Genomic DNA, 22,500 nt, shown 5'->3' on the forward strand with positions numbered 1-22,500 from the left:
CTCTTCCTCTAGCGTATTTACCACAGCTGTAAAGTACCCTGGTCATGATGACCTCAAAGGGGATTAGTATGAATGATGTCATACAGAGGGGTGGTTCAATGGGGATAGTATGAATGATGTCATGTCAATTCTACCTTAGAAACTCTGCATCATTCCCTTGCATGTCTATATGTCTGTCTGTTGTGTTGTTTTTTAAAAGGGTTCGATCCAGCCCCAACATAATATTTACAGAAATGACCATCGCGAGCAGACTGTGTGTGGGCCTTGGGCCTTGTGTGTGGGCCTTGGGCCTTGTGTGTGGGCCTTGGGCCCTGGGCCTCGGGCCTTGTATGTGAGCCTTGGGCCTTGTGTGTGGGCCTTGGGCCTTGCGTGTGGGCCTTGGGCCTTGTGTGTGTGCCTTGGGCCCTGGGCCTCGGGCCTTGTGTATGGGCCTTGGGCCCTGGGCCTTGGGCCTTGTGTGTGGGCCTTGGGCCCTGGGCCTTGCCTTGTGTGTGGGCCTTGGGCCCTGGGCCTCGGGCCTTGTGTGTGAGCCTTGGGCCCTGGGACTTGTGTGTGGGCCTTGGGCCCTGGGCCTCGGGCCTTGTGTGTGAGCCTTGGGCCCTGGGCCTTGTGTGTGGGCCTTGGGCCTTGTGTTTGGGCCTTGGGCCTTGTCTGGCTCTGGAAGATAGCCTACTGTCAATGTGGTGTCTGATCCATGAATCAAACGGGATCTGGAGTCTGTTCAAGGTTGTTTAGCCGGCAAAAAGTAGAGGATACATCAAAAAGATGATGAATTAATTTAACTTTTGCAGAATCTGCAATTTATCTAATCATTAGTGATGAGGGGAAAAATATAAAGTTACATATCGGATATTATTTCTGACAATATCGCCCCAAAAGTCCAGGATGTTTTCCTTCATAGCTTGTTCTCCATCTTATTTAGGGTCCCTGCTGGGTTTTTACCAAACATTAGCCCATTACAAACTGACAAATGTATAAACAACCTCAACAAAAATACCTTATTTACATTCAGACCCTTCGCTGTGAGACCCTTCGCTGTGAGACCCTTCGCTGTGAGACCCTTCGCTGTGAGACCCTTCGCTGTGAGACCCTTCGCTATGAGACTCAAAATTGAGCTCAGATGAATCCTGTTCTCATTAATCATCCATGTTTCTACAACTTGATTTGAGTCCACCTGTGGTAAATTTAATTGATTGGAAATTATTTGGAAAGGCACACACCTGTCTATTTAAGATCCCACAGTTGACAGGAGGTGGTGTGGGTGTGCTTTGCTGGTGACACTGTCAGTGATTTATTTAGAATTCAAGACACACTTAACCAGCATGCCTACCACAGCATTCTGCAGCGTTACACCATCCCATCTGGTTTGGGCTTAGCGGGACTATCATTTGTTTTTCAACAGGACCCAACACACCTTCAGGCTGTGTAAGAGCTATTTGACCAAAAAGGAGAGTGATGGAGTGCTGCATCAGATGACCTGGCCTCCACAATCACCCGACCTCAACCCAATTGGGATGAGTTGGACCACAGAGTGAAGGAAAAGCATCCAACAAGTTCTCAGCATATGTGGGAACTCCTTCAAGACTGTTGGAAAGCATTCCAGGTGAAGCTGGTTGAGAGAATGCCAAGAGTGTGCAAAGCTGTTATCAAGGCAAAGTGTGGTCACTTTGAAGGATCAAAAATCTAAAATATATTTTGATTTGTTTCACACTTTTTTGGTTACTACATGATTCCATATGTGTTATTTCATAGTGTTGATGTCTTCAATATTATTCTACAATGTAGAAAGTAGTTAAAATAAAGAAAAACTCTGGAATGAGTAGGTGTGTCCAAACTGTTGACTGGTACTGTATATACAATTATAAAATAAAATACAAAATAAGTTATCTGGGTTCCTCTAAACTCTGGGGTGTAATGGAATGTTCTCCGGTGTAAAGGAATGTTCTCTGGTGTAAAATAATGTTCTCCGGTGTAAAGGAATGTTCTCTGGTGTAAAATAATGTTCTCCAGTGTAAAGGAATGTTCTCTGGTGTAAAGGAATGTTCTCCAGTGTAAAGGAATGTTCTCCAGTGTAAAGGAATGTTCTCCAGTGTAAAGGAATGTTCACCAGTGTTAAGGAATGTTCTCCAGTGTAAAGGAATGTTCTCCGGTGTAAAGGAATGTTATCCAGTGTAAAGGAATGTTCTCCGGTGTAAAGGAATGTTCTCCAGTGTAAAGGAATGTTCTCCAGTGTAAAGGAATGTTATCCAGTGTAAAGGAATGTTCTCCAGTGTAAAGGAATGTTCTCTGGTGTAGAGGAATGTTCTCTGGTGTAAAGGAATGTTCTCTGGTGTAAAGGATTGTTCTCCAGTGTAAAGGAATGTTCTCTGGTGTAAAGGAATGTTATCTGGTGTAGAGGAATGTTCTCTGGTGTAAAGGAATGTTCTCTGGTGTAAATGAATGTTATCTGGTGTAGAGGAATGTTATCTGGTGTAAAGGAATGTTCTCCAGTGTAAATAAATGTTCTCCGGTGTAAAGAAATGCTCTCTGGTGTCGAGGAATGTTCTCTGGTGTAAAGGAATGTTCTCCGGTGTAAAGGAATGTTCTCTGGTGTAAAGAAATGCTCTCTGGTGTCGAGGAATGCTCTCCGGTGTAAAATAATTACCATTGAGTTCTCTGGGTTCTCTGGGGTTAAATGAAATGCTACTCTAATGGCAGTTTCCCCCAGAGAGAGACAGATAACCACACCAGACCAGAACTTGACCCTAGCTAGAACCAAATCTAACCCTTGACCCCTGCATCCTAAGTCCAACATAAACCTGCTAAGACCATAGATAGGTCTAGGTGATATCCAATCAGTAAACATCATCTCCCATGATGCCCCAGCAGAGTGACAACGTTCTGAACCCACCTCCTGAGTTGAGAAAGCGCTTGCCGCTGCGGACAGAGGGGTATTTCTCCTGTAGGCGTTTATCAGGCCAGATCAGACCATCGGCGGCAAACAGAACCTTGTGATTGGCTTCCTGGAACTTCCTGAGGATTTCTTCAGGTCCCCCGGCAAAGAGAAGATCATAACTGGAGAGGGAGGAGAAAGAGAGGGAGGGGGGAGACAGAGAGCCAGAGATATAGAGGCGAGAGAGCGACAGAGAGGGGGGAGAGAGAGAGGGGGGAGAAAGGGAGGGAAGGGGAGAGAGAGAGAGATATAGAGGCGAGAGAGCGACAGAGAGGGGGAGAGAGAGAGGGGGAGAAAGGGAGGGAAGGGGAGAGAGAGAGAGAGAGATATAGAGGCGAGAGAGCGACAGAGAGGGGGAGAGAGAGAGGGGGAGAAAGGGAGGGAAGGGGAGAGAGAGAGAGAGAGATATAGAGGCGAGAGAGCGACAGAGAGGGGGAAGGGGAGAAAGGGAGGAAAGGGGAGAGAGAGAGAGATTGAGGGAGGAGACCGAGAGGGGGAGAAAGGGAGGGAGGGGGAGACAGAGAGCCAGAGATATAGAGGCGAGAGAGCGACAGAGAGGGGGGAGAGAGGAGGGGGAAAGGGAGGGAAGGGGAGAGAGAGAGAGAGAGAGAGAGAGAGAGAGAGAGAGAGAGAGAGAGAGAGAGAGAGAGAGAGAGAGAGAGAGAGAGAGAGAGAGAGAGAGAGAGAGAGAGAATGTTCATACATTTTCTGACTTGTTTTATACCCTATTTGACAGCGTTTCCCAAACTTGGTCCCGGGGACCCCAAGGGGCACTACACAGCTGATTCAAATAATAAACTAATCATCAAACCTAGATGATCTGAATCGGCTGTGTAGTGTAGTGCTAGGGCAAAAAACAACACGTTCAGCCCTTGGAGTCTGCAGGACCAAGTTTGGGAAATAGGCCCCAGCTCCTCCTAAACTCATCTAATCTATTCAACTGTCGGCCACTCCTAGCAACTAGAAATCTAGATGTAAAAATCCAACATTCTTCAAGCAAACATCACATTCAAAGGAATTTAGGAAATAATTTAGTCTGAGAAGAATGCGCGCACACACACACACGCGCACGCACGCACGCACGCACGCACGCACGCACACACACACACACACACACACACACACACACACACACACACACACACACACACACGCACACGCACACGCACACGCACACGCACACAGGCTACATATAAACAGCAAACTAACACCAACACAAATCATATTAACACGCCAGATGCATCAATCCTCATAACCAGTTAACCATGAGTGTGATATCATATAAGCAGATCAACATTCACAAGGCTACGGGGCCAAACGGACTACCAGGACGTGTGCCCCGGGGCATGTGCTGACCAACTGGCAGGTGTCTTCACTGACATTTTCAACATATCCCTGATTAAGTCTGTAATACCAACATGTGTCAAGAAGACCACCATAGTCCCTGTGCCCAAGAACACTGAGGCAGCCTGCCTAAATGACTACATACATGTATCACTCACGTCTGTATCCATCAAGTACTTTGAAAGGCTGTTAATGGCTCACATCAAAACCATTATCCCAGAAACCCTAGACGCACTCCAATTTGCATACCGCCGAAACAGATCCACATATGATGCACTCTCTATTGCACTCCACACTGCCCTTTCCCACCTGGGTAAAAGGAACACATATGTGAGAATGCTGTTCATTCACAACTGCTCAGCGTTCAACACCATAGTCCCCTCAAAGCTCATCACTAAGCTAAGGACCCTGGGACTAAACACCTCAGGACTGCAACTGGATCCTGGACTTCCTGTCGGACCGCACTTAGGTGATGAGGGTAGGTAGCAACACATCCACCATGCTGATCCTCAACACTGGAGCCCCTCAGGGGTGCGTGCTCAGTCCCCTCCTGTACACCCTGTTCATCCATGACTGCGTGGCCATGCACAACTCCAACACCATCATTAAGTTTTCAGACAACACAACAGTGGTAGGCCTGATCACCAACAACAACGAGACAGCCTATAGGGAGGAGGTCAGAGACCCGGCCGGGTGGTGCCAGAATAACAACCTATCCCTCAACGTAACCAAGACTAAGTTGTGGAAGACCGAGCACGCCCCCGTTTTCACCGACGGGGCTTTAGTCGAGCAGGTTGAGAGCTTCAAGTTCCTTTGTGTCCACATCACCAACAAACTAGAATTGTCCAAACACACCAAGACAGCCGTGAAGAGGGCACGACAAAGCCTATTCCCCCACAGGAAACAAAAAAAGATTTGGCATGGGTCCTGAGATCCTCAAAAAAGTTCTACAGCTGCAACATCGAGAACATCCTAACCAGTTGCATCACTGCCTGGTACGGCAACTGTTCGGCCTCCAACCGCAAGGCACTACAGAGGGTAGTGCGTACGGCGCAGTACATCACTGCCTGCCATCCAGGACTTGTACACCAGGCAGTGTCAGAGGAAGGCCCTAAAAATTGTCAGTCATAGATTGTTCTCTCTACTACCGCATGACAAGCGGTACCAGAGTGCCAAGTCCAGGACAAAAAGACTTCACAACAGTTTTTACCCCCAAGCCATCACTACTGTTATAGCCTCACTACTGTTACAGCCTCACTACTGTTATAGCATCGCTACTGTAATAGCATCGCTACTGTTATAGCCTCACTACTGATATAGCCTCGCTACTGTTATAGCATCGCTACTGTTATAGCCTCGCTACTGTTATAGCCTCGCTACTGTTATAGCATCGCTACTGTTATAGCATCGCTACTGTTATAGCAACAACTACTGTTATAGCTTCACTACTGTGTATAGCTTCGATACTGTTATAGCCTCACTACTGTTATTGTTCATTGTCTTTTTACTGTTGTTTTGTTTCTTTATGTACCTATTGTTCACCTAATACCTATTTTTGTTATTTATTTTTATTTGTGATATTAACACACCAGATGTACAGTAGAAGAAGGACAATATCCCTAGTGCGTTGTCCCATTCCTTCCTATCTGAGCCTGGCAGGACTTCCGCAGGTGTTAAAGGCTGTAATACATTATAGGTCCTATTACCATCTCTCTGATAGAACACCACTGGTCCTATTACCATCCCTCTGATAGAACACCACTGGTCCTATTACCATCTCTCTGATAGAACACCACTGGTCCTATTACCATCTCTCTGATAGAACACCACTGGTCCTATTACCATCTCTCTGATAGAACACCACTGGTCCTATTACCATCTCTCTGATAGAACACCACTGGTCCTATTACCATCTCTCTGATAGAACACCACTGGTCCTATTACCATCTCTCTGATAGAACACCACTGGTCCTATTACCATCTCTCTGATACTGGTCCTATTACCATCCCTCTGATAGAACACCACTGGTCCTATAACCATCTCTCTGATAGAACATCACTGGTCCTATTACCATCTCTCTGATAGAACACCACTGGTCCTATTACCATCTCTCTGTTAGAACACCACTGGTCCTATTACCATCCCTCTGATAGAACACCACTGGTCCTATTACCATCTCTCTGATAGAACACCACTGGTCCTATTACCATACCTCTGATAGAACACCACTGGTCCTATTACCATACCTCTGATAGAACACCACTGGTCCTATTACCATCTCTCTGATAGAACACCACTGGTCCTATTACCATCCCTCTGGTAGAATGGATTGGTTGATGGATTGGTTGAGGTGTTCAAGGCATCAGAGTGACAAGCCTCCTCACTGCTGATTGGTCAGTTCAGTGGAGAGAGATCCTTATTTTTTTTCAATTCAAGGACTTTATTGTCATAGGAAACATATGTTAACATTGCAAAAGCAATGCTTCTGGGCTGATGGCTGTTGCAGAGGGGGAGGGGGAGTTGAGTGAACTTGGGTCTTTTATGGCCCTGCCTCTGGAAGGCTGTCAGCTTGTGAAATGATGAGACAGGGCCACCTGTTAGACATTCTTATAATAATGCTATAAACATACTTTTATTTAAAGACCGTTTTTTTTTACTATTCAGGACCTAATCTCAAACACTCATGAAAACTGCTGTATGGATGACCAAATGAATGTCTACACAAAATAATGAGTTATATAAGTTATATGAATGAAATTAAAGCTTTTTAAAAAAGGTGACATTTGGGAGGTTTTGGGACAACAGGGGATGCCTAAGCCTTGTTTTGGATACGAGACTATAAAGATTGGTATATGACATCGGGGATGCCTAAGCCTTGTTATGGATACGAGACTATAAAGATTGGTATATGACATCGGGGATGCCTAAGCCTTGTTATGGATACGAGACTATAAAGATTGGTATACGACATCGGGGATGCCTCAGCCTTGTTATGGATACGAGACTATAAAGATTGGTATACGACATCGGGGATGCCTAAGCCTTGTTATGGATACGAGACTATAAAGATTGGTATACGACATCGGGGATGCCTTGTTATGGATACGAGACTATAAAGATTGGTATACGACATCGGGGATGCCTTGTTATGGATATGAGACTATAAAGATTGGTATACGACATCGGGGATGCCTTGTTATGGATATGAGACTATAAAGATTGGTATACGACATCGGGGATGCCTAAGCCTTGTTATGGATACGAGACTATAAAGATTGGTATACGACATCGGGGATGCCTAAGCCTTGTTATGGATACGAGACTATAAAGATTGGTATACGACATCGGGGATGCCTTGTTATGGATATGAGACTATAAAGATTGGTATACGACATCGGGGATGCCTTGTTATGGATATGAGACTATAAAGATTGGTATACGACATCGGGGATGCCTTGTTATGGATATGAGACTATAAAGATTGGTATACGACATCGGGGATGCCTAAGCCTTGTTATGGATACGAGACTATAAAGATTGGTATACGACATCGGGGATGCCTTGTTATGGATACGAGACTATAAAGATTGGTATACGACATCGGGGATGCCTAAGCCTTGTTATGGATACGAGACTATAAAGATTGGTATACGACATCGGGGATGCCTTGTTATGGATACGAGACTATAAAGATTGGTATACGACATCGGGGATGCCTTGTTATGGATATGAGACTATAAAGATTGGTATACGACATCGGGGATGCCTAAGCCTTGTTATGGATACGAGACTATAAAGATTGGTATACGACATCGGGGATGCCTTGTTATGGATACGAGACTATAAAGATTGGTATACGACATCGGGGATGCCTTGTTATGGATATGAGACTATAAAGATTGGTATACGACATCGGGGATGCCTAAGCCTTGTTATGGATATGAGACTATAAAGATTGGTATACGACATCGGGGATGCCTTGTTATGGATATGAGACTATAAAGATTGGTATACGACATCGGGGATGCCTAAGCCTTGTTATGGATATGAGACTATAAAGATTGGTATACGACATCGGGGATGCCTTGTTATGGATACGAGACTATAAAGATTGGTATACGACATCGGGGATGCGTAAGCCTTGTTATGGATATGAGACTATAAAGATTGGTATATGACATCGGGGATGCCTAAGCCTTGTTATGGATATGAGACTATAAAGATTGGTATACGACATTAGGGGATGCCTTGTTATGGATACGAGACTATAAAGATTGGTATACGACATCGGGGATGCGTAAGCCTTGTTATGGATATGAGACTATAAAGATTGGTATATGACATCGGGGATGCCTAAGCCTTGTTATGGATATGAGACTATAAAGATTGGTATACGACATCGGGGATGCCTCAGCCTTGTTATGGATACGAGACTATAAAGATTGGTATACGACATCGGGGATGCCTCAGCCTTGTTATGGATACGAGACTATAAAGATTGGTATACGACATCGGGGATGCCTCAGCCTTGTTATGGATACGAGACTATAAAGATCGGTATACGACATCGGGGATGCCTAAGCCTTGTTATGGATACGAGACTATAAAGATTGGTATACGACATCGGTGTATACTTCTGTTTCAAAGAAACACTCTGTGTGACCCTGATTTAGCAGTAAATGAAAAGACTTCAAATCCAATATTATTCACATGCACTGAATAGAACAGGTGTATAGCTCACAGTAAAATGTTTACTTACGAGCCCCTAACCAACAATGCAGTTTTAAAAAATACGGATAAGAATAAGAAATAAAAGTAACAAGTAATTAAAGAGCAGCAATAAAATAACAATAGCGAGACTATAGGGGGGTACCGGTACAGAGTCAATATGTGGGGGGGCACCGGTTAGTTGAGGTAATATGTACATGGATAGATGAAGTGACTATGCATAGATGACAACAGAGAGTAGCAGCATTGTAAAAGAGGGGGGTGGGGCAATGCAAATAGTCTGGGTAGCCAATTGGTTAGATGTTCAGGAGTCTTATGGCTTGGGGGACTTTCGCACTACCCTCTGTGGTGCCTTGCGGTCGGAGGCCGAGTAGTTGCCATACCAGCAAGTGATACAACCAGTCAGGATGATCTCGATGGTGCAGCTGTAAACATTTTGAGGAGCTCAGGACCCATGCCAAATCTTTTCAGTCTCCTGAGGGGGAATGGGTTTTTTTCATGCCCTCTTCATGACTATCTTAGTGTGCTTGGACCATGATAGTTTGTTGGTGATATGAACACTAAGGAACTAGAAGCTCTCAACCTGCTCCATTGCAGCCCCATCGATGAGAATGGGGGTGTGCTCGGTCCTCCTTTTCCTGTGGTCCACAATCATCTCCTTAGTCTTGATTAAATTGAGGCAGAGGTTGTTGTCCTGGCACCACACTACTAGGTCTCTGGCCTCCTCCCTATAGGCTGTCTCGTCGTTGTCGGTGATCAGGCCTACCACTGTTGTCTCTTCGGCAAACTTGATGAAGGTGTGGGAGTCGTGCCTGGCTATGCAAGTCATGAGTGAACAGGGAGTACAGGAGGGGACTGAGCACGCACGCCTGAGGGGCCCCTGTGTTGAGGATCAGCATGGCAGATGTGTTGTTACCTACCCTTACCACCTGGGGGCGGCCCGTCAGGAAGTCTGGGATCCAGTTGCAGATAGACGTGTTTAGTTCTAGGGTCCATAGGTTATTGATGAGCTTTGAGGGCACTATGGTGAAGACCGCTGAGCTGTAGTTAATGAATAGCATTCTAAATAGGGGTTCCTTTAGTCCATGTGAGAAAGGGCAGTGTGGAGTGCAAAAGTGATTCCATCATCTAAGGATATTTTGGGACGGTATGCAAATTGGAGTGGCTCTAGGGTTTCTGGGAGAATGGTGTTGATGTGAGCCATGACCAGCCTTTCGAAGCACTTCATGGCTACAGACGTGAGTGCTACAGGCCGGTAGTCATTTAGGCATGTTACCTTAGTGTTCTTGGGCACAGGGACTATGGTGGTCTGCTTAAAACATGTTGGCACTACAGACTCGGAAAGGGAGAGGTTGAAAATATCAGTGAAGACACTTGCCAGTTGGTCAGACAATGCTCGCAGTACACATCCTGGTAATCCATCTGGCCCTGCGGCCTTGTGAATGTTGACCAGTTTAAAGGTCTTAAAGGTCTTACTCACATCGGCTACGGAGATCGTGATCACACAGTCTTCCGGAACAGCTGGTGCTCTGATGCATGTTTCGTGTTATTTGCCTCGAAGCAAGCATAGAAGTAGTTTAGCTCGTCTGGTAGGCTCGTGTCACTGGGCAGCTCTCGGCTGTGCTTCCCTTTGTAGTCTGCAATGGTTTGCAAGCCCTGCCACATCCGACGAGTGTCAGAGGCGATGTAGTACGATTCGATCTTAGTCCTGTATTGACGCTTTGCCTGATTGATGGTTCATCGGAGGGCATAGTGGGATAATTTTGTTAGGTTTGATAAACAAAATTATCCAAAACACAAAGGGTTTGGGTGGAAGATAATCTTCATAAAGAGTGACTGTGGCTATAGAAGGGGTGAATCTTTAACAAATGTTTTATGACTATAACTCTGAGCTGCTGTAACCTTATTGGTCAGCCATACAGCAGCCAGCCAGTAGCCCTAACCCTATTGGTCAGCCATACAGCAGCCAGCCAGTAGCCCTAACCCTATTGGTCAGCCATACAGCAGCCAGCCAGTAGCCCTAACACTATTGGTCAGTCATAAAGCAGCCAGCCAGTAGCCCTAACCCTATTGGTCAGCTAGCCAGTAGCCCTAACCCTACTGGTCAGCCAGCCAGTAGCCCTAACCTTAGCCCCTAACCCTTGCCTTACTGATCAGCCAAACAGTCATAATGTGGAGGTAAGTGAATCTTCACACTATTGGCTGATTGCAAGATTGCTGAGGGTTCGTTTGGTTAATTACAGGAGGGGTTAGGGTTTGATTGGCTAACTGCAGGAGGGTTTAGTGTTTGATTGGCTAATTGCAGGAGGGGTTAGGGTTTGATTGGCTAACTGCAGGAGGGGTTAGGGTTTGATTGGCTATCTGCAGGAGGGTTTAGGTTTTGATTGGCTATCTGCAGGAGGGTTTAGGATTTGATTGGCTAACTGCAGGAAGGGTTAGGGTTTGATTGGCTATCTGCAGGAGGGTTTAGGTTTTGATTGGCTATCTGCAGGAGGGTTTAGGATTTGATTGGCTAACTGCAGGAGGAGATAGGGTTTGATTGGCTAACTGCAGGAGGGTTTAGGGTTTGATCCCAATTTGTAAGTCGCTCTGGATAAGAGCGTCTGCTAAATGACTTAAATGTAAATGTTAAATGTAATGTTAAATGATTGGCTAACTGCAGGAGGGGTTAGGGTTTGATTGGCTAACTGCAGGAGGAGATTGTTTAAGGGACATCTGTGTCCAATATGGAGAAACTGGAAGCTGTAACCTCTCCCTGATCCCACAGCCTTAGTGGTCAGATTCCAGTACAACACATCTTCCAGGAAAACAAGGTACTGAATGCTGTTTTAGACAGCTGTTTTAGACTGTCTACAGACAGTACCCCCAGGTCAAACTACCTGTCTACAGGCAGTACCCCCAGGTCAAACTACCTGTCTACAGACAGTACCCCCAGGTCAACCTACCTGTCTACAGACAGCACCACCAGGTCAACCTACCTGTCTACAGACAGTACCCCCAGGTCAACCTACCTGTCTACAGAAAGTCCCACCAGGTCAACCTACCTGTCTACAGACAGTACCCCCAGGTCAACCTACCAGTCTACAGACAGTACCCCCAGGTCAACCTACCTGTCTACAGACAGTACCACCAGGTCTTCTTGGTCAGTCAGTGCTTCCATGGCCTCCTTCAGTAGCCTCACCTTCTGTCCTCCTCCGATGGAGCGCCCCACGTCCCCACCCCTCCACTCCTCGCCCATGCCCAGCACCTGTAAGAGGGTCACATCAGGTCAGGGGTCAATGTGGTAGATCTCAAATAGAGAGACAATGTCTAGTCCATGTGGTAGATCTCAAATAGAGAGACAATGTCTAGTCCATGTGGTAGATCTCAAATAGAGAGACAATGTCTAGTCCATGTGGTAGATCTCAAATAGAGAGACAGAAGGTGCTTGGTCGTTACCTTGATAGTGTAGTTGAAGTAGTTGGCTGACTGCATGAATCGGAGATAACCATCTGTTTCCTCTGTGGCAACAGTTAGAACCAACAACTTCTCTGGAAAGAAAAGGAAAATAAACATGATGAACCAGATCAATAGATGTGTAATCATAATCATACCGACAGACATTCATCACTTTTAGTGTTTCGATGTCTGGACATGTCAATGGTTTACCCAATTGCAGGGCAGGCCTTCCGTTCTTACCATAGTGAAATGTTTGGATAAGAAAAAAAAAGAAACAATTTTTATTGCCCCGACTTCTGGCCTCCATTTAAAGAAACAGCTTCATGAAAATATACATGTTGTTTTATCCCTATAAAGTAGTGGGTATCCCGTTCCTCCCACCATGATCCTAACCAAACCACAGACCTATGTCAACACATTGATGACTGCCTGGTTCAGCACCGCTATAGGATGTCTTCATGTACGGACAGATCAGCTAAATATAACATGGTTCATTTGCATATGAAAGCATATTTCTAGACAGTATAATTAAAAATGTTAAGATAAACAGTCATGTTTCATTCTTGGGTTGAACTTAAGGGAAGGAACCCAAGTTCTCAGACCTCCAAGTTCTCAGACCTCCAAGTTCTCAGACCTCCAAGTTCTCAGACCTCCATGTCCTCAGACCTCCAAGTTCTCAGACCTCCAAGTTCTCAGACCTCCAAGTTCTCAGACCTCCAAGTTCTCAGACCTCCAAGTTCTCAGACCTCCAAGTTCTCAGACCTCCAAGTTCTCAGACCTCCAAGTTCTCAGACCTCCAAGTTCTCAGACCTCCAAGTTCTCAGACCTCCATGTCCTCAGACCTCCATGTTCAAGTTCTCAGACCTCCAAGTTCTCAGACCTCCAAGTTCTCAGACCTCCAAGTTCTCAGACCTCCAAGTTCTCAGACCTCCATGTTCTCAGACATCCAAGTTCAAGTTCTCAGACCTCCAAGTTCAAGTTCTCAGACCTCCAAGTTCTCAGACCTCCATGTCCTCAGACCTCCATGTCCTCAGACCTCCATGTCCTCAGACCTCCATGTCCTCAGACCTCCAAGTTCTCAGACCTCCAAGTTCTCAGACCTCCAAGTTCTCAGAGCTCCATGTTCTCAGACCTCCAAGTTCAAGTTCTCAGACCTCCATGTTCTCAGACCTCCAAGTTCTCAGACCTCCATGTCCTCAGAGATCCATGTCCTCAGACCTCCATGTCCTCAGACCAGGAACAGGCAGAGGGAGGGAGGGATGAAACCAGGGCTAAGAAGAGGGAGGCTCAGACCGCTATTACATACATTTCCTTCCTGAGGCCATACAGAAATCAGTGTTACAGCCTCATATGAAAACAGATCTGAAACTGGGGAAGGGAGGGAGGTACGGTGGGAGAGAGAGAGAGAGAGAGAGAGAGAGAGAGAGAGAGAGAGAGAGAGAGAGAGAGAGAGAGAGAGAGAGAGAGAGAGAGAGAGACATACAGAGGGAGAGAGTGGGCGAGCGAGAGAGAGAGAGAGAGAGAGAGAGAGAGAGAGAGAGAGAGAGAGAGAGAGAGAGAGAGAGAGAGAGAGGTACAGGAAGTTTAGCCAGTTAACAGCTCTGATCGTCAATCATCTGTGGGGTTTGCGGAAACAGTCCCAGAGAAATGTTACGAAAACATTCCCTGAGTGGATGGAGCAATATTCACAATCGCAAATACTGTATTAAAACCCCCTGTGTTTCTAGGGGGAAGGGAGAGGGAATCTTAGTGTCATGCCCTGGCCTTAGTTATCTCTGTTTTCTTTATTATTTTGGTTAGGTCAAGGTGTGACATGGGGGATTTAAGTGTTTTTCTGGTCTAGGGGGTTTTGTATGTTTATGGGGCTGTTTCCTGTCTAGGGGTTTTGTATGTGTATGGTTGCCTAGATTGGTTCTCAATCAGAGGCAGCTGAGTGTCGTTGTCTCTGATTGGGAACCATATTTAGGCAGCCATGTTCTGTGGGTACTTTGTGGGTGACTGTCTTCTGTCTTTGTGTCATTGCACCAGATAGGACTGTTTCGGGTTTTCACATTTGTTGTTTTGTATTTTGTGTTGTTCTCGTGTATAGTCTTTATTAAACATGTTGAACTCTAACCACGCTGCATTTTGGTCCTCCTCTCCTTCAGCGGAAGAAAACCGTTACACTTAGTTAGCACATAGATGTGTTACACAACTTTCCAAAACAAAAACACACCAACTAGAACTCAGTGGAAAACATTTTGATTACAAAAAATACACATCACTTTCTGAGTGTTTGTAAAACTACAGTAGGTCGAGTTCTGATTAGTAAAGCAAGAAACGAACAACTGAGAAATAGTTGAAATCATAGGATGTTCATTAGGTCAAGTTTACGTGGAGGAAATAACATGCTCCTTCTCACATCCCCCCCAAAAGATGAAGGAGAGCCGCACATTCTAGGAGCTCAGATGCAAAAATATTTATGTCCAACGTTTCGACAGACAAGCTGTCTACATCAGGGTGCGACATCCTGCCAGCTAAAGTGTCCTCTGAATCTGTAACGTTTAATAAACCTAATAACTGTCATGTTAGCTTAATAACTGTCATGTTAGCCTAATAACGGTCATGTTAGCCTAATAACGGTCATGTTAGCTTAATAACTGTCATGTTAGCTTAATAACGGTCATGTTAGCTTAATAACGGTCATGTTAGCCTAATAACGGTCATGTTAGCCTAATAACTGTCATGTTAGCCTAATAACTGTCATGTTAGCCTAATAACGGTCATGTTAGCCTAATAACGGTCATGTTAGCCTAATAACGGTCAAGTTAGCCTAATAACTGTCATGTTAGCCTAATAACTGTCATGTTAGCTTAATAACTGTCATGTTAGCTTAATAACGGTCATGTTAGCTTAATAACTGTCATGTTGGCCTAATAACTGTCATGTTAGCTTAATAACTGTCATGTTAGCTTAATAACTGTCATGTTGGCCTAATAACTGTTATGTTAGCCTAATAACTGTCATGTTGGCCTAATAACTGTTATGTTAGCCTAATAACGGTCATGTTAGCCTAATAACTGTCATGTTAGCCTAATAACGGTCATGTTAGCCTAATAACTGTCATGTTGGCCTAATAACTGTTATGTTAGCCTAATAACGGTCATGTTAGCCTAATAACTGTCATGTTAGCCTAATAACGGTCATGTTAGCCTAATAACTGTCATGTTAGCCTAATAACTGTCATGTTGGCCTAATAACTGTTATGTTAGCCTAATAACTGTCATGTTAGCCTAATAACTGTCATGTTTGCCTAATAACGGTCATGTTAGCCTAATAACTGTCATGTTAGCCTAATAACGGTCATGTTAGCCTAATAACTGTCATGTTTGCCTAATAACTGTCATGTTAGCCTACTAACGGTCATGTTAGCTTCATAACGGTCATGTTAGCCTAATAACTGTCATGTTAGCCTAATAACGGTCATGTTAGCCTAATAACGGTCATGTTAGCCTAATAACGGTCATGTTAGCCTAATAACGGTCATGTTAGCCTAATAACGGTCATGTTAGCCTAATAACTGTCATGTTAGCCTAATAACTGTCATGTTAGCCTAATAACGGTCATGTTAGCCTAATAACTGTCATGTTAGCCTAATAACTGTCATGTTAGCCTAATAACTGTCATGTTAGCCTAATAACTGTCATGTTAGCCTAATAACGGTCATGTTAGCCTAATAACTGTCATGTTAGCCTAATAACTGTCATGTTAGCCTAATAACTGTCATGTTAGCCTAATAACTGTCATGTTAGCCTAATAACGGTCATGTTAGCTTCATGACGGTCATGTTAGCCTAATAACGGTCATGTTAGCCTAATAACTGTCATGTTAGCCTAATAACTGTCATGTTAGCTTAATAACTGTCATGTTAGCTTAATAACGGTCATGTTAGCTTAATAACTGTCATGTTGGCCTAATAACTGTCATGTTAGCTTAATAACTGTCATGTTGGCCTAATAACTGTTATGTTAGCCTAATAACTGTCATGTTGGCCTAATAACTGTTATGTTAGCCTAATAACGGTCATGTTAGCCTAATAACTGTCATGTTAGCCTAATAACGGTCATGTTAGCCTAATAACTGTCATGTTGGCCTAATAACTGTTATGTTAGCCTAATAACGGTCATGTTAGCCTAATAACTGTCATGTTAGCCTAATAACGGTCATGTTAGCCTAATAACTGTCATGTTAGCCTAATAACTGTCATGTTGGCCTAATAACTGTTATGTTAGCCTAATAACTGTCATGTTAGCCTAATAACTGTCATGTTTGCCTAATAACAGTCATGTTAGCCTAATAACTGTCATGTTAGCCTAATAACGGTCATGTTAGCCTAATAACTGTCATGTTTGCCTAATAACTGTCATGTTAGCCTACTAACGGTCATGTTAGCTTCATAACGGTCATGTTAGCCTAATAACTGTCATGTTAGCCTAATAACGGTCATGTTAGCCTAATAACGGTCATGTTAGCCTAATAACGGTCATGTTAGCCTAATAACTGTCATGTTAGCCTAATAACTGTCATGTTAGCCTAATAACGGTCATGTTAGCCTAATAACTGTCATGTTAGCGTTAGCCTAATAACTGTCATGTTAGCCTAATAACTGTCATGTTAGCCTAATAACTGTCATGTTAGCCTAATAACGGTCATGTTCGCTTCATAACGGTCATGTTAGCCTAATAACTCATGTTAGCTAAATAACTGTCATGTTAGCCTAATAATGGTCATGTTAGCCTAATAACTGTCATGTTGGCTTAATAACGGTCATGTTAGCCTAATAACTGTCATGTTAGCCTAATAACTGTCATGTTAGCTTAATAACTGTCATGTTAGCCTAATAACGGTCATGTTAGCCTAATAACTGTCATGTTAGCTTAATAACTGTCATGTTAGCTTAATAACTGTCATGTTAGCTTAATAACGGTCATGTTAGCCTAATAACGGTAATGTTAGCCAAATAACTGTCATGTTAGCTTAATAACTGTCATGTTAGCCTAATAACTGTCATGTTAGCCTAATAACTGTCATGTTAGCCTAATAACTGTCATGTTGGCCTAATAACTGTTATGTTAGCCTAATAACTGTCATGTTAGCCTAATAACTGTCATGTTAGCCTAATAACTGTCATGTTAGCTTAATAACTGTCATGTTAGCCTAATAACTGTCATGTTAGCCTAATAACTGTCATGTTACCTTAATAACTGTCATGTTAGCGTTAGCCTAATAACTGTCATGTTAGCTTAATAACTGTCATGTTAGCTTAATAACTGTCATGTTAGCTTAATAACTGTCATGTTAGCTTAATAACGGTCATGTTAGCTTAATAACTGTCATGTTAGCTTAATAACTGTCATGTTAGCTTAATAACTGTCATGTTAGCTTAATAACTGTCATGTTAGCTTAATAACTGGCATGTTAGCTTTGATGGCTAATATGTGCAGAAAATACCAAACCAAATTGCAGCCAGTAACGCAAACTGAAAGAGACCTTTCTGGTCTTATACCAAGACAAATGGATTTAGAGATTCAGAAAACCCAAACTCAGGACTCACCTTATCTTCCCTGGATTGGCCTGATCTACCCTGGTTTGGCCTGGTCTACCCTGGTCTGTTCTGGTTATGTCTGGCTGTCAAGTCTGCTGTCTGGCTGTCTAGTTTGTCTAGTCTGCTGTCTGGCTGTCTAGTTTGTCTAGTCTGCTGTCTGGCTGTCTAGTTTGTCTAGTCTGTTGTCTGGCTGTCTGGTTTGTTGTCTGGCTGTCCGGATGTCTAGTCTGCTGTCTGGCTGTCTAGTTTGTCTAGTTTGTTGTCTGGCTGTCTGGCTGTCTAGTTTGTCTAGTCTGCTGTCTGGCTGTCTAGTTTGTCTAGTCTGCTGTCTGGCTGTCTAGTTTGTCTAGTCTGTTGTCTGGCTGTCTGGTTTGTTGTCTGGCTGTCCGGATGTCTAGTCTGCTGTCTGGCTGTCTAGTTTGTCTAGTTTGTTGTCTGGCTGTCTGGTTTGTTGTCTGGCTGTCCGGATGTCTAGCCTGTTGTCTGGCTGTCCGGATGTCTAGCCTGTTGTCTGGCTGTCTAGTCGGTCTAGTCTGTTATCTGTCTGTCTAGTCTGTTGTCTAGGATGTCTAGTCTATTCTCCGGCTGCCTAGTCTGTCTAGTCTGTTGTCTGGCTGTCTAGTCTGTTGTCTGGCTGTCTCTGTGTCTGGCTCCCTGCTCTGCTCATGTCTTGGCTAGAGAAATGAGGGAGGGAGAGGGGGATGGATTGGTGGGGGAGTTAGAGCGAGAGGGGGATGGAGTGGTGGTGGAGTTGGAGGGAGACGGGGATGGAGTGGTGGTGGAGTTGGAGGGAGAGGGGGATGGAGTGGTGGTGGAGTTGGAGTGAGAGGGGGATAAGGCTACCGGCGCCGACAGAGATGGCCGCCTCGCTTCGCGTTCCTAGGAAACTATGCAGTTTTTTGTTTTTTTTTGTGTTATTTCTTACATTAGTACCCCAAGTCATCTTAGGTTTCATTACATACAGTCGAGAAGAACTACTGAATATAAGATCAGCGTCAACTCACCATCAGTACGACCAAGAATATGTTTTCCGCGACGCGGATCCTGTGTTCTGCCTTACAAACAGGACAACGGAATGGATCGCATGCAGCGACCCAAGAAAACGACTCCGAAAAAGAGGGAAACGTAGCGGTCTTCTGGTCAGACTCCGGACAAGGGCACATCACGCACCACTCCCCAGCATTCTTCTTGCCAATGTCCAGTCTCTTGACAACAAGGTTGATGAAATCCGAGCAAGGGTAGCATTCCAGAGGGACATCAGAGACTGCAACGTTCTCTGCTTCACGGAAACATGGCTTACTGGGAAGACGCTATCCGATGCGGTGCAGCCAACGGGTATCTCCACGCATCGCGCCGACAGAAACAAACATCTTTCTGGTAAGAGGAGTGGCGGGGGCGTATGCCTCATGACTAACGAGACATGGTGTGATGAAGGAAACATACAGGAACTCAAATCCTTCTGTTCACCTGATTTAGAATTCCTCACAATAAAATGTAGACAAATGTTATCTTCCAAGAGAATTCTCTTCGATTATAATCACAGCCGTATATATCCCCCCCCAAGCAGACACATCGATGGCTCTGATCAAACTTTATTTAACTCTTTGCAAACTGGAAACCATTTATCCGGAGGCTGCATTCATTGTAGCTGGGGATTTTAACAAAGCTAATCTGAAAACAAGACTCCCTAAATTTTATCAGCATATCGATTGCGCAACCAGGGGTGGTAAAACCTTGGATCATTGTTACTCTAACTTCCGTGACGCATATAAAGCCCTGCCCCACCCCCCTTTCGGAAAAGCTGACCACGACTCCATTTTGTTGATCCCTGCCTACAGGCAGAAACTTAAACAAGAGGCTCCCACGCTGAGGTCTGTCCAACGCTGGTCAGACCAAGCTGACTCCACACTCCAAGACTGCTTCCATCACGTGGACTGGGACATGTTTCGTATTGCGTCAGATAAAAATATTGACGAATACGCTGATTCGGTGTGCGAGTTCATTAGATGTCGTTCCCATAGCAACGATAAAAACATTCCCTAACCAGAAACCGTGGATTGATGGCAGCATTCGCGTGAAACTGAAAGCGCGAACCACTGCTTTTAATCAGGGCAAGGTGTCTGGCAACATAATATAATATAATATATGCCATTTAGCAGACGCTTTTATCCAAAGCGACTTACAGTCATGTGTGCATACATTCTACGTATGGGTGGTCCCGGGGATCGAACCCACTACCCTGGCATTACAAGCGCCATGCTCTACCAACTGAGCTACAGAAGGACCACGTGACCGAAAATAAACAATGCAGCTATTCCCTCCGCAAGGCTATTAAACAAGCTAAGCGTCAGTACAGAGACAAAGTAGAATCTCAATTCAACGGCTCAGACACAAGAGGCATGTGGCAGGGTCTACAGTCAATCACGGACTACAAGAAGAAACCCAGCCCAGTCACGGACCAGGATGTCTTGCTCCCAGGCAGACTAAATAACTTTTTTGCCCGCTTTGAGGACAATACAGTGCCACCGACACGGCCTGCAACGAAAACATGCGGTCTCTCCTTCACTGCAGCCGAGGTGAGTAAGACATTTAAACGTGTTAACCCTGGCAAGGCTGCAGGCCCAGACGGCATCCCCAGCCGCGCCCTCAGAGCATGCGCAGACCAGCTGGCCGGTGTGTTTACAGACATATTCAATCAATCCCTATACCAGTCTGCTGTTCCCACATGCTTCAAGAGGGCCACCATTGTTCCTGTTCCCAAGAAAGCTAAGGTAACTGAGCTAAACGACTACCGCCCCGTAGCACTCACTTCCGTCATCATGAAGTGCTTTGAGAGACTAGTCAAGGACCATATCACCTCCACCCTACCTGACACCCTAGACCCACTCCAATTTGCTTACCGCCCAAATAGGTCCACAGACGATGCAATCTCAACCACACTGCACACTGCCCTAACCCACCTGGACAAGAGGAATACCTATGTGAGAATGCTGTTCATCGACTACAGCTCGGCATTCAACACCATAGTACCCTCCAAGCTCGTCATCAAGCTCGAGACCCTGGGTCTCGACCCGCCCTGTGCAACTGGGTACTGGACTTCCTGACGGGCCGCCCCCAGGTGGTGAGGGTAGGCAACAACATCTCCTCCCCGCTGATCCTCAACACTGGGGCCCCACAAGGGTGCGTTCTGAGCCCTCTCCTGTACTCCCTGTTCACCCACGACTGCGTGGCCACGCACGCCTCCAACTCAATCATCAAGTTTGCGGACGACACAACAGTGGTAGGCTTGATTACCAACAACGACGAGACGGCCTACAGGGAGGAGGTGAGGGCCCTCGGAGTGTGGTGTCAGGAAAATAACCTCACACTCAAAGTCAACAAAACTAAGGAGATGATTGTGGACTTCAGGAAACAGCAGAGGGAACACCCCCCTATCCACATCGATGGAACAGTAGTGGAGAGAGTAGCAAGTTAAGTTCCTCGGCATACACATCACAGACAAACTGAATTGGTCCACTCACACTGACAGCGTCGTGAAGAAGGCGCAGCAGCGCCTCTTCAACCTCAGGAGGCTGAAGAAATTTGGCTTGTCACCAAAAGCACTCACAAACTTCTACAGATGCACAATCGAGAGCATCCTGGCGGGCTGTATCACCGCCTGGTACGGCAACTGCTCCGCCCTCAACCGTAAGGCTCTCCAGAGGGTAGTGAGGTCTGCACAACGCATCACCGGGGGCAAACTACATGCCCTCCAGGACACCTACACCACCCGATGTTACAGGAAGGCCATAAAGATCATCAAGGACATCAACCACCCGAACCACTGCCTGTTCACTCCGCTATCATCCAGAAGGTGAGGTCAGTACAGGTGCATCAAAGCTGGGACCGAGAGACTGAAAAACAGCTTCTATCTCAAGGCCATCAGACTGTTAAACAGCCACCACTAACATTGAGTGGCTGCTGCCAACACACTGTCATTGACACTGACCCAACTCCAGCCACTTTAATAATGGGAATTGATGGGAAATGATGTAAATATATCACTAGCCACTTTAAACAATGCTACCTTATATAATGTTACTTACCCTACATTATTCATCTCATATGCATACGTATATACTGTACTCTATATCATCGACTGCATCCTTATGTAATACATGTATCACTAGCCACTTTAACTATGCCACTTTGTTTACTTTGTCTACATACTCATCTCATATGTATATACTGTACTCGATACCATCTACTGTATGCTGCCCTGTACCATCACTCATTCATATATCCTTATGTACATATTCTTTATCCCCTTACACTGTGTATAAGACAGTAGTTTTGGAATTGTTAGTTAGATTACTTGTTGGCTATCACTGCATTGCCAGAACTAGAAGCACAAGCATTTCGCTACACTCGCATTAACATCTGCTAACCATGTGTATGTGACAAATAACATTTGATGTGATTTGATTTGATTTA

At 44.9% G+C, this 22,500-nt stretch overlaps 1 protein-coding gene across 1 annotated transcript in view; it reads right to left on the bottom strand.

The window, feature by feature from the left end:
• Positions 1-2,890: 2,890 nt before the first annotated feature.
• The window catches only part of LOC124025529 (procollagen-lysine,2-oxoglutarate 5-dioxygenase 2-like), a gene marked incomplete at its 3' end in the record, with an annotated part of 70,695 nt that continues 51,085 nt past the window's right edge, over positions 2,891-22,500 (bottom strand). The window contains 3 exon segments of the mRNA XM_046338913.1: positions 2,891-3,054; positions 12,116-12,252; positions 12,444-12,535. Of these exon segments, the coding sequence (XP_046194869.1) occupies positions 2,891-3,054; positions 12,116-12,252; positions 12,444-12,535 (393 nt within the window).

Source organism: Oncorhynchus gorbuscha, unplaced genomic scaffold (assembly GCF_021184085.1).
Source record: "Oncorhynchus gorbuscha isolate QuinsamMale2020 ecotype Even-year unplaced genomic scaffold, OgorEven_v1.0 Un_scaffold_2267, whole genome shotgun sequence".
NCBI classification, from domain to species: Eukaryota; Metazoa; Chordata; class Actinopteri; order Salmoniformes; family Salmonidae; genus Oncorhynchus; species Oncorhynchus gorbuscha.